Source organism: Canis lupus, chromosome 22, assembly GCF_011100685.1.
Source record: "Canis lupus familiaris isolate Mischka breed German Shepherd chromosome 22, alternate assembly UU_Cfam_GSD_1.0, whole genome shotgun sequence".
Lineage (NCBI taxonomy): Eukaryota > Metazoa > Chordata > Mammalia > Carnivora > Canidae > Canis > Canis lupus.
The window spans coordinates 60,358,449-60,371,166 of record NC_049243.1 but is presented as its reverse complement, the minus strand read 5'-3'; the positions used below and the strand labels follow the sequence as shown (position 1 = coordinate 60,371,166).

The window sequence follows — 12,718 nt, the reverse complement described above, 5'->3', positions numbered from 1 at the left end:
GATTCTTTTTTTTTTAAGATTTTATTTATTCATGAGAGGCACAGAGAGAAAGAGGCAGAGACACAGGCAGAGGGAGAAGCAGGCTCCATGCAGGGAGCCCGATGTGGGACTCAATCTCGGGTCTCCAGAATCACACCCTGGGCTGAAGGTGGCGCTAAACCGCTGAGCCACCGGGGCTGCCTGAGGATTCTTTTTAAATGAATTTCGATAATAGAATATTGTAGCCTTCATGGTCCACTCAGGAAAAGAGAGACCACGGTGTGTATTGACAGAGGTAACTAAATACTACAAATTGTTCACGGTAGCTGTTGGTGGAGTGTGAACACAGAAGAGTATGTAAATGCATTAAAATAAACCTAGAGATGATGGATTGCGTATCACTTTAAAATACACAGAAAAGTGTAGAGGCTGGTGTTTAAAGAAAATTTTTTTTTTCATTTGCAGGTTCTTCCCACTGAATATGCTTGGTATTCCATCCTAGAGTTCATTCTGGGAAGTTTTTGTCTTAGGACTATGTGAAGGTCTTTCTCACAGCTTCTGATTTGACACCTTTGCAGTATTTAAGATCACAGAGGTCCACGGTGTTTTTAATAATGTGGGTGGGGAGAATGAGCGGTACAAACAACAGTGAGAAATTGGGAGAAACTGGCATGGCGTTGCTAGTTTTTAAATTTTGGTAAACTCTACTCTGAAGAAATAGAAGGAATGTAGTCTTTTTTTTTTTTTTTTTTTTAAGATTTTATTTATTCATGAGAGACACAGAGACAGAGGCAGAGATATAGGCAGAGGGAGAAGCAGACTCCTCACAGGGAGCCCGATGTGGGACTCGATCTCCAGATGGGATCACACCCTGAGCTGAAGGCAGATGCTCAACCACTGAGCCACCCAGGCGTCCCCAAGAAGGAATATAATCTTAAAAGATTATTGTCTAAAGTAAATACACTCTTTGCTGTAACCTGATTTTTTCATTCCTTTTCTGCAAAGTTCATTGCTAAGGGATAATAGCTTCCTAACATCAATAAATATAGATGTTGTGGTGCTTGAACGTGGGGAGACCATTGACAGAACCAGAATTTAAGTCATGCGGAACCCCAAACTGCTGTAAAGCACTGTGCCTGCACAGTTCCTGTGGGTTGATGTGTGAGGACTGTGTTGTGCTCTCATGATACCTACTTTTTCCTGCAGAGTTTTTGTGCTGCCTTGCATCAGGAACTAAAAGAGTACTACCGATTGCTCTCTGTTTTACATTCCCAGGTAAACTTTATGTTTTAATTTCTTTGTGATTTGCAGTGTTACAAAACTGCAACTATATGGAATTTTTAAGGTTTTTCATTATTGCTATTAAAAGATAAAAAATCTGTTTGCTAATACTGTTTGTACAGTCTGGATACCCCTAAAGCTTCAGGAGAGGCAAGTAATGCTAATTGCCAGGGTTCCACCTCTCCTGTAAACAGATCACTAATAGCTTGAAGGGACCTCTTGCTTCAGTTTTATAAGATCCCTTCTCTACATTCACTTTACATGGATTAAGAAATGATGGATGTATTTGGTGACTTGTACTTAAATATTCCGTCTTTATTGTTTCTTAGCTACAGTTAGAAGATGATCAGGGTGTGAATTTGGGCCTTGAGAATAGCTTGACCCTCCGGCGCCTCCTGGTTTGGACTTACGACCCCAAGATAAGACTGAAGACTCTTGCGGCCCTGGTGGACCACTGCCAAGGTTGTTCTTTGTCTCATGGACCTGTTCTGTTTCAGGGCAGGTTTTAGAGAACGTCACACACATTTATTTTTGTGCCTGATCTCCTGTATCTTTTTTGTAGAAGAGCCAGAAGTATGCCAGTTACATACAAGTTAATAGATAACTTAGGGGGGAACAACCAGTTGTGAACATGGCTCCCGTGTCTTTGTATTTACGGAAGCTTTGTATATTGTTGAAATGAAGGAAGAAAGAAGAGGGTCTAGTGTTAAGGATTTTGTGATCCTTGATGCTGTAACAGTTCATCTCTCTGCCTCTTTTGTTTGTTTCTGACTGAGCAGCCTTTCTTGTGGGGTTTCTCCTCGTGAGGTTATGGCTCACATCCAGGCTCTCCAGCTGTGTGCTACACATTGTCAAGTATGTGTGTCTGGCTGAGGCCTCTTCTAGGCTCTTGGTCCGCATTTCTAGTTGCTTTCTGAATGTATTGTCTCACTGTTTGTTCTGCCTTGCCCAAGACCTCTTTGTCTTTTCTCTTTGTCTGTAATGCTTGAACACTGACAGCCTCCACCTCTTAGGATCATTAGGCCTGAGTGAGACGTGAGAAGCCAGGGGTCAGCCCCTAGGTCATGGTCCCATGTCTGCTGCCACCGTCCAACTCGGTGATGCTAGGGCAGAACTCCAGCATGTCTGGATCCAACTTCACCATTCCACCTGTGCATTCCCTGCCTGCCTCACCTCCTAGCATCTTTTTTACCTCCTGGCATTTTCCCTCAAAGAGAAAGTCTTGGAGGACAGTGCATGAGCGTGTCATTCTCTCCGAGGCCGAGCACTCCCCACCCCCCCACGCCCCCCACCCGTGGGATCCTACCAGACTCCTCTGTTTTCCCCTTCCAGGGCTCACTTAGCTCCTCCAGTCCTGGGCCTCCCGCTCCTTTGGCTGCCTGACATCTGTGCCCCTCCATCAGACCACATCAGTCCTTCCCTAACTTCTTTCAGCGATTTAAGAAAATCATTCTTAACATAAAATTTCATGTGCTTATGGACCTGATTTTTGTCACTGCCATTACTCTGTACTGAGCTGTGCTCCCAGGATACTGGGCACTGTGGACATAGAGCAGGGTGTTTCAGTCGGTAAGTTTCAGCCGCTGCAGTTTAGTGGGTGGAGACTAGCACATGACATCCACAGAAAACCGGAAGGAAACAGACAGCAGTAAAATACAAGTATTCTTGTAGAACTTTTATGTTTTAGGACTATTCTTTTGTATCTTGGAGTGCAGTATCTAGTGTGAATTTTAACATGTGTTTCAGTCAGGAAAGGTGAAAATCATGCTGTAGCTTGAAGAGCAAACCAGAATTTTGCTGCCAAAAAGCTCAGGAGTGGCCCTGGGGAGGCAGGTGCATGTGTGATGACTTGGGAGCCATCCCTTGCTCTTTTGGTTCTGTGACAGGCTCACTGCCACTTCTATGCCCAGAGTGATAGGACACTGATGTACTGCATCTTGATTCCTTGGGCATTTTGGTTTGTGTGGTGTGAACGGTTTGTCCCGGGAGAGTAACTTGCCTGTTGTCCATGTGTGTTCCACAGGAAGGAAGGGGGGTGAGCTGGCCTCTGCCGTGCACGCATACACGAAGACGGGGGACCCATATGTGAGGTCGCTGGTGCAGCACATCCTCAGCTTGGTGTCACACCCTGTGCTTAGTTTCCTGTACCGCTGGATCTACGATGGGGAGCTCGAGGACACGTACCATGAAGTAAGGAATGCCATTCTAGCCTCACACCTGGCTCGGGGTGGGGCGGGGGGCATGGGCTCCAGGACAACTGTTTCCCCTTCACTCAACGATGTGTATTTGTCCAGAGGTTTGAAAGCCATGTACTGCTGAGCAGTATAGCTGTATGTGCTCAGTGGAACATTATTATCCTGGTTTTAATGGTGGGAAACTCCTGCCCAGGTTTATAGCAAAGCTAGGGCCAGGGCTCCCAGTTTGTCCTCCTAACCTCATGAGGCAGCATTGCATTCTGTGACTTCTCAAGGTTACCAACTAAGCTAAACTCACTTGGACTTACTAAGGTGCCAACTGTTTCAGTGAAGTTACTGTGTATATGCCGTTTGCCTATTGAAATACAGTGAGTTCTGCTGGAAGCAGCATGTGTGTTTTCAGTCCTACAGTTAAGACCACAGGTCCTCTGACACTGAACTTCACAGAAGCTCAAGCACTGTTGACACACGTTAAATGGTTAAGCACTCCTTGCATTCTGGAGCAAATATGGCATTTACCTTGAAGAAGCCCTGATGGGAGCTTGTGGCCATGGCGGGAGGCGGCTGGTGTTGGTGATTTGTGCTCTCCTGTCATGGCTTCCTCCTCTCACTTACTTTCTGATGGATGAACTTGATGGAAGCCGTCATGAAATTCATGTTGTGCTCACGTGGTTTCTGATAGACCAGTTGTGCTGGAATCAGTGGCTTTTAAAATATGCATGGCAGCAGAGCCAACCGCAGAGGATGGCTTTGGGGGTGCTTTTGAAGGACTGGGTGGCACCTACAGGTGCAGGTGGCTCATTGTGTCTGGTAGTTCCTCCATGGCGTTATGGTTGTCCTTTGTTACTGCACGTAATGGATGTAGACACCCCACTTTTTGTAGCATCTCTTCTGCTGACAGAGGTTATGGTCTTTGTAGGTGTAGACCTTTTGAACATCATCAAAAAGAACATCCTTTTCTGTACCCGCCTGTGCACATTGGTGAGTTTCTCCAGGGTCAGTCCCAGGAGATGGGATTGCTTGCTCTTGGGGAATGCAGCCTTTCCATTTTGGTCCTACCCTTTCCAGCACCCTGCAGTCAGCCCTCTGAGGTTTCTGCTCCACCTGGGTAGCACTCCTACCGGAGTTCTAGGAAGGGTTTTTACTCCTGTATTGTGGTTTACTGGTTCCTACTGAATTTGACCAGCTTTTCATGTTTATCAGTTATTTTTATTCTACTAATTGCTGTGCCTATGCTTTGCCCATTTTTCTGGTGGGTTTGTCTGTCTTTCTAGACTTGAATCATGGGATGATTTTATACATTTGGTTATCATGCATCTGTGATTGCATTTTTCAAATTATTTTTCTTTTCACTGTTTATTTTTACATTATTTCAGACTTAGAGAAAAGTTGTGAGAGTAGTGCAGAGAGTCACAGATTCGATTGCTGCCCCTCCCCCAATATTAGTTTTGCCATGGTTACCATATACCACATTCCCACGTGCACCTGAGTCTGTTTTTGGACTCCCTTTTTCTGAGTTTAATGTTTTGTTTGCTATTCATCAATATTAAGTAACCATAGCTTTACAGTTTGATATCTGGTAGGGGCTTTTTCCATAATTTTCCATGCTGTTTTTGCACATTTCTACATAGATGTGAATTTAGAATCCACTTGTCAGGTCTGTCAAAAGTTTGTTTTTTTTTTTTTTTTTTTTTTTGTCAAAAGTTTTTTAAAATATTTATAGGGGTCACACAAGTTACAGATTTTTTTTTTTTAAGATTTTATTTATCCATGAGAGACAGAGAGAGAGGCAGAGACATAGGCAGAGGGAGAAGCTGGCTCCCTGTAGGGAGTCTGACACAGCACTTGGTCCCCGGACACTAAGCCACCCAGGCGTCCCAGTGAAGTTATGGATTAAGAAGAAAGGTTTTTATATGCTCTCTGTTTATTTCCTTTTTTTTTTTTTTTTTTTTTTTAGATTTTATATATTTATTCATGAGAGACACAGAGACCGACACATAGGCAGAGGGAGGCTCTCTGCAGAGACAGAGAGACAGACACATAGGCAGGGTCTCTGCAGAGTCCGATGTGGGACTCGATCCCAGGACCCTGGGATCATGATCTGAGCCAAGGGCCGACCCTCAACCATTTAGTCACCCAGGGGCCTCTATGCTCTGTGTTTCTTTAGCTAAATAAGCTATCTTTTTTAAAAAACATGAGCTGGAAAAAAAAAAAAAAAAAACATGAGCTGAAAGCTTTGAAACCTATTCTGCTTTCATTTTACTAATGGTCACTTTGAAGTTTTTCAGAACCTATTTTAACCTGTATTTTTCTAAATGCTAATGTCAGGAATAAACCAATTTCTTTAATCCACTCCTGTCTTTTAGATGAGGAATTTTGCACCTACCCCAGGTTCTGCCCTGCTATCCACGTAATCTCTAGCATTTTAGATTGTTATTTTATTATTTTAGTTTTTGTATGCATTTTATAAAAATTGCCTTCTGTCAAGATTTTAATTTGTTTTGCTTTGTTTTCTTAAGGTTTGCATACATTATTTAGACTTGTATCTCTTAGGTTTCACTGGTATTATTCCTTATCACTAAGCTCATTACACCTCCTGTTGTTGAGAGGAACATACATAGTTTTTGTGATATTTTAGCCTGATTATTTTAAAAAGCTAAGTTGTGGCTCATGCTTCTTTCAAGATCCTCCTATCGTATGGTGAGCATAACATTAAACAAGGAACATTCTACTTTCTCAGTAATTACTCAGTGTCCTGACTGAGACCAGCTGGTCTACCTTTGGGCGTCAGGGTCATGTAGAGTAGCTTATCCATTTGGTTGTTAGACAACTGCCTTGAAAAGCCAGCCCATTTCTGTGTCGTGTTACTGGTTAACAAATGGAGCCTCAGAGCTCAGCACCTAATAGGAAATATATGCATTCCCGAATTCTTATTGAAATTGGACTTTATCTCATTCCCAGATAGAACTGAGTCAAGATTTCCTGGAATGACATTCAAAAATAAAAGATTTATATAGGAAAAAAAAAAAGAAAGATTATAAAAAAATGAAAACTTGTCCCTTTTTATTAATAAAATTCCACCTCTTTCCTCACCCAATAAGTAGTATGTAAATCATAATATGAGTTTGGGTGATAATAACTTTTTGAATAGCTGCCAATCAGTTGATTCCATGACCCTGATTTTCTTCAGAGGTTGGGATAGGAGTTGTTTGGACCCTACTGGCATATATATTACTACCAATTAATAGAGCCACAAACCAGCTAATTATCTTTTTAAAATTTAGCACCTAAATTCTAAATTGTAATATTTTTGTCTTTTGTCTTGAGATTAGTTTGCATTTTCTAGCAATGAGATTTTTCAAGTAGTCTTTAATTATACCACTAATCCATTGTATGCATCTGTGTTTTTAAAGAGGTCTTAAAAGTACCACCAATTCTTTATTGATTGCCTTGTGTGTGATTTGGGCTTATTTATTCATTTATTTTGTTGATACTAATTGTGGTATCGGAGAATCCATGGTAAATGTAGATAGAATCAGAAACAGACTTCAAATTGATTTTCCTCTGGGCTGTTATCTTTACTATTTTTGAACATTGATTTACTGAGGTAAGACAAAAGCAAACTCTTTAAGACTGGAATAGATTACATTTGGGATACTCATATTGAAGAACTCTTATGCATTAGATATGTGTAAGGCAAACTGAAGGTTTTATTTACTTAAAAAAATACTACATAGGCATTCTTGCCTATTGAATACAATATTAGGATTAGTAATTCAGAGGATCACTTAAACTGATCTCAGATCTTGCCTCATTGGTAAAGTTTTTCTTTTTTTTTTTTTTTAAATGTTTTATTTTATTTTATTTTTTTTTAATTTTTATTTATTTATGATAGTTACAGAGAGAGAGAGAGGGAGGCAGAGACACAGGCAGAGGGAGAAGCAGGCTCCATGCACCGGGAGCCCGATGTGGGATTCGATTCCGGGTCTCCAGGATCGCGCCCTGGGCCAAAGGCAGGCGCCAAACCGCTGCGCCACCCAGGGATCCCGGTAAAGTTTTTCTTAAATATTTTTCTTTCTGTATAATTTCAGACTTCTAGAAAAGTCAGAAGGACTATAGATAATACTCCTCAGACTACCTTACTACAATGTTAGTAGTACAGATTTATCTTTTTTTTTTTTTTTTTTTTTTTTTTTAAGGTTTTGTATTGTATTCCTGTTGGAGGTCTGAGGTTAGAGAAGGCCTTAGGATCTTCAGGATTTGTAAATTTTTTATTTGCTAGTTACTTTGCTCAGCTAGTTCTTTATACCTCAAATGAGCTTGTTTGCTTCACTAGCTTTGCTGGCGGGATTTCTCAAAAATGCATTTTGACTGAGCTAAAATTAATCCTTCTTGGGACACCTGGGTGGCTCAGTGGTTGACCATCTGCCTTTGGCTCAGGGCGTGATCCCAGAATCCCGGGATCGAGTCCCACATCAGGCTCCCTGCATGGAGCCTGCTTCTACCTCTATGTCTCTGCCTCTCTCTCTCTCTGTCTCTCATGAATAAATAAATAAAATCTTAAAGAAAAATAAAATTAATCCTTCTTGACATAAAGTTTATTACATTCTGTGCCCTGGGCTTTCCATGTTTAGTACTGTGATGCCAGAGGGCTTATACCGCCCATTGGTGGGTCTTGTTAGAACTCACCTGCTTTATAGCTGTTGGGTGGAGCTTAAGGGCTCAGGTTCTGGAGTCTGATGACTCAGGTTTGACTGTTGGCTTCAGTTTCTGTTGGCTGTGTCTCCCGGCGAGTATTTTATTCTCTCCAAGCCTAACCTTCCACATCTTTTCTGTATGTACAGTAGTAGTGCCGATCTCATGGGATTGTGTGTATGCCTGAGGGTTGAGTCAGGCAAATAGTAAGTATGCAGTACATTATTTGCTGTTAATTAATATAAGAAGAGCACTAGATAAAATTTGAATACCCACTGGTCTTTCTCTTACTTATGGTCGTCTTCAACTTGTCTGTTTTCTCTTGAACCATGCATTTATAAATGTTCATTTAAGGCTTTAATTTTGGGAAGGTTCTCTTTAAATATTAAATTTACCAAACGCATTTGGTAGTTTACACAATTGTGTTCTGACCCTTACACCATTAAAATTTGGATATTTTCGTCTCTTCAGTTCCTGCCTGATTTTCCCTCAACTATGTAATTAGTTATAACTTAGTTGTAAAATCATATTTCTTCAAGTGTCTGGTTATGGTAAGTAGCTATATATGAGCTTTATAACCACTCTTTTAAAAGTAGTTGACTTAAATACTTGTATAAGGAAATGCTCTGTTCTGTAATCAAAGAAAGCACAAAATGTGGATAAACAGAAATTGTAAAAAGGACCCAGAGAAGAAATACTGGAGTTGAAAGGTATAGTAACTTTCAGTTAAAAGAAAAAAAATTTTCTAGTGGCTCAACAGATTTGAGCAGGAAGAAGAAAATAAGTGCCTTGCAGGTAGGATAACAGGTTATCTGGTCTGAGGAGCTTGAAGTAGGAAAACTCAGTGAGGCCCACAAGAGTTCACTTTGAAATCAAGCTGTGGAAAGACAGAGAACCTTAGAAGTTTTCACTCAAGGACAACTCATGGAAAAGGTCCTTGGTTAGAACAGCTGATCTCGCCTCAGAAACCATGAAGGCCAGTAGGCAGTAGGATGCCACGTTCAAAATGCCGAAAGGAAAGACTGTCATTCAGGAATTTTGTATCCCGTAAACGCCATCTCAGAAAGAGTGGAGAAATGAAGTCATTTCCAGATAATAAAACCTGAGAGCTCCTAGAAACACAGACCATCAACACCAAGTCCTGGAGAAATATTAAATCTGAATAGATCTGTAGCAAGTAAGAAGATAAAGTCCTTAATCTCAAAAATTTTCCAGTAAAGAAAAGCCCAGGACTAGATGGCTTCACTGGTGAATTCTATCACCTATATAAAAAGTTGTCACTAATTCTTCTCAAAGTCTAACAGAAAATGGAGGAAAGAACATTTCTTAACTCATTTTGTGATGCCAGTATTACTCTGATCCCAAAGCCAGAAAAAGACAACCCAAGAAAACTACAGACCAATATCCTTTATGGATATAGATGCAGAAGTTCTCACAAAGTACTAAAATAGACTAGAAGGTAAAGACTGTACACCATAACCAAGTGAGACTTATCCCAGGATTGAAGGTTCAATGTAATTAAAATCAATGTAATACATCACACTAACAAAGTGAGGAAAAACAACCCAATTGATGCAGAAAAAGCATTTGATGAAATTTGACACTCAGACTAAGAATAGAAAGGAACTTCTGCACCTGATCACAGATATCTGTGAAACCCTAATGGGTGATATCATGTTGGTGAAAAGATATACGCTCTGTCCCCAAGATCAGGGGCAAGGCAGGAGTTCCATTTTCCCTACCTCTACTCAGCATCACACTGGAGGCTCTAGTTGAGGCAGTTAGACAGGAGAGCAGTTAGGAAACAAAAATACTCATATTGGAAAGGAAGAAAATTTGTCATAGATGACCTAATTTTATATATAGAAAACTGAAATGTTCACAATATATACCTAATAAGTTTTCCAGATTAGCTGTATAAAAGAGCCACACACAAAAATCAGTCACATCTTTATATACTTGAAATTAACAATCCAAAAATAAAATTAAGAAAATAGTACTATGTATGCTAGGGTTAAAACTAATCAACACCTAGGGAGAACTTAAAGGAAGGGGGTGGAAGAATTGCACACTGAAAATCCATAAAACTGTTGAAAGAAATGAAAGCAGACCTAAATAAATGGAATGGCACCACCATGTTCATGGATTAGAAGATGTAATACTTTTAAGATGGCAGCAGTTCCCAAAATGATTTCAGATTGAATGTAATCTCTTATCAAAATTCCAGTGGCCTTTTTTTTTTTTTTTTTCAGAAATGGGAAAGCTGGTCTTCAAAGTTATATAGCAGTGCAAGCCACACAGTCTTGAAAAAAAGAATAAAGTTGGAAGACTTACACATCCTAATTTCATAACATATTATAATGCAGAGCATTCAGAGATGTGGTACTGGCTGCCATGAGTATAGACAGCCAGTAAGGGAGTAGAATTGAGAGTCTGGAAATGAATGTGTTCATTTTTGTTCAGTTGATTTTTAACAGGTGTTCCAAGACCAGTCATTGAAGAAAGAATAGTCTTCATTAGGTGGTGCCGGGACAGCTGGATATCTACACACAAAACAATGAATTTGGGCCTTAGTTGCATACCATATATAAAAAGTAACTCAAAATTGATTGATATCACATCTAAAGCTGTAATATTTATAGAAATTAACATAGGTGTAAATATTTGTGGATTAGGCAGTGGTTTCTTAGATATGTCGCCAAAAGCTTAATCAACGAAAAAAGATAAATTGGATTTCATCAGAATTAAAAACTTATATACGTTGAAGGACGTTATTGAGAAAGTAAAATAACCCATAGAGTGGGAGAAAATATTTGCAAATCATATATGTGGGAAGGGTCTAGTATCCAGAATATATAAAGAACCGTCATGACTCGAGCAAAAAGATAAATACCCCAGTTGAGAAAAAGACCATGTCAAAGCAGAGATTTTTCCAAAGGACATCTGCAGTTTGGCTTTAAGTAAGTACAGGAAAAGAATCGAAACATTAGTTATCAGGGAAAAGTGAATTGAAACCACAGTTGGACACTTAGTATTAAATTAGTGATACGGTAATAGGTATATGTTTTATTAGCATTCAGTAAGAAAGATGAGTGACTTTCAGGTCTGTGCACCAGCTTTTAACAGGTGATGAGAGTATATGATTTCTTCTGGTGACGGTCATGGGTACTGGTGTTTGTTCTTTGCACTTATAATGGGAGGACAAGCTAAATTTCAGATAGAAGTTAGTATCAGTAAAAGTGGAATTCCCTTCCCTTTCTGCATTCTGTGATCAGAAACCCCAGCTCGAGAACCCTTAGAGCAAAACCTCCAGGAAAAGTTTTGAACTGGCCGTGAGGCTGTGGGTGGGAGCTCATTTCTTGTGGAGTTAACACAAACGTGAACTTGTACATCAGGCTTCAGTTCTCCTGCCTCGGGCTTGGTGGAATGCCAGTCGGCTGTGGGACTGGGAACCTTTTCTGCCCTTGCCTGTCCTGTTGGAGCTCTTGGACTTTCCCTCTCTGACCTAGCTGTCTTTTTTTTTTTTTTTTTTTTTTTTATGATAGTCACACAGAGAGAGAGAGAGAGGTAGAGACAGGCAGAGGGAGAAGCAGGCTCCATGCACTGGGAGCCCGACGTGGGATTCGATCCCGGGTCTCCAGGATCGGGCCCTGGGCCAAAGGCAGGCACTAAACCGCTGCGCCACCCAGGGCTCCCCTGACCTAGCTGTCTACTCCTTGCTGACTTTCTTGCTTTAGGCTCTTGCTAGGAGCAGGAGATCTTAGTCTCTTTGCTGCTGGCTATTCAGAGCTTGTGCCATGTACAGTCTAGTTTTGTCCTTCCAGGAAGCTCTCTGGAAAGGATTCTCTCTCTCCTGCTGCTGAGCAGTGGTCAGTCAGTGTCCTGCCCTAGCTGCCCTGGGTTTGGCTGTTCTACAGCCCAAGAATGAGTTTCTTTTTACCTGAAAAAAAAAACTTACAGGTGGCCTCTGAGCTTTGCGGTTTCTGGTATGGAATCATTAAAAATGGTCTCTAGGTCTTCTAGTTGGTATTTTACTGTGAATTGTTGTAAAAATATGGGACCCCATAAAATTTAAAAAAAAAAAAAAAATATGGGACCCTTTAGCCCAACCAGCAAGAACCGGTATCCAGCTTAACATTGTTTATCTTCTGTTAGGAAGTGCAAAGGTGGGCAAAAATAGAGCACTCTAAGAATTTACGGATATTGTAAATGATTAGAAAGTACTTTCAACATTTGGGGAAACGTTTCTAATTATTTTTGGCTATTACAAAGCAGTATGGATGAAAACATTTGGTGTTTTACTGCTGCCACCTAGAGAAACTATCCGTTAGGCCTTCAGGAGCTCCCCATGGGTTTTCTCCCCAGTGACTGAGGTGAGCAAGTTATGCCAGTTTAAGGTAAGAATAACGGAGTTGGTGTTAATTTACTTGATTTTTATTTTTTGCCTTTGGATAATTCTTGTCAAAGGGTGAGGGGCTTCAATGAGGAGCAAGAAAAGATGGACAGATAAAAAGGAAGGTCTTTGCAGAATTTGGAAATTTTCGAACTTACTTAAATGTTTACTTAGA

The 12,718-nt window shown here is 40.5% G+C and overlaps 1 protein-coding gene across 3 annotated transcripts in view; it reads left to right on the top strand.

Annotated features, from left to right (window-relative positions):
• The window catches only part of TUBGCP3 (tubulin gamma complex associated protein 3), a 76,763-nt gene that overhangs the window by 23,220 nt on the left and 40,825 nt on the right, over positions 1–12,718 (top strand). For all 3 annotated transcript variants that reach the window (XM_038570078.1, XM_038570079.1, XM_038570077.1), the window contains exons 9-11: positions 1,186–1,254; positions 1,590–1,722; positions 3,284–3,450. In XM_038570078.1, coding sequence (XP_038426006.1) covers positions 1,186–1,254; positions 1,590–1,722; positions 3,284–3,450 — 369 coding nt within the window. The remainder of the gene's footprint in view (positions 1–1,185; positions 1,255–1,589; positions 1,723–3,283; positions 3,451–12,718) is intronic.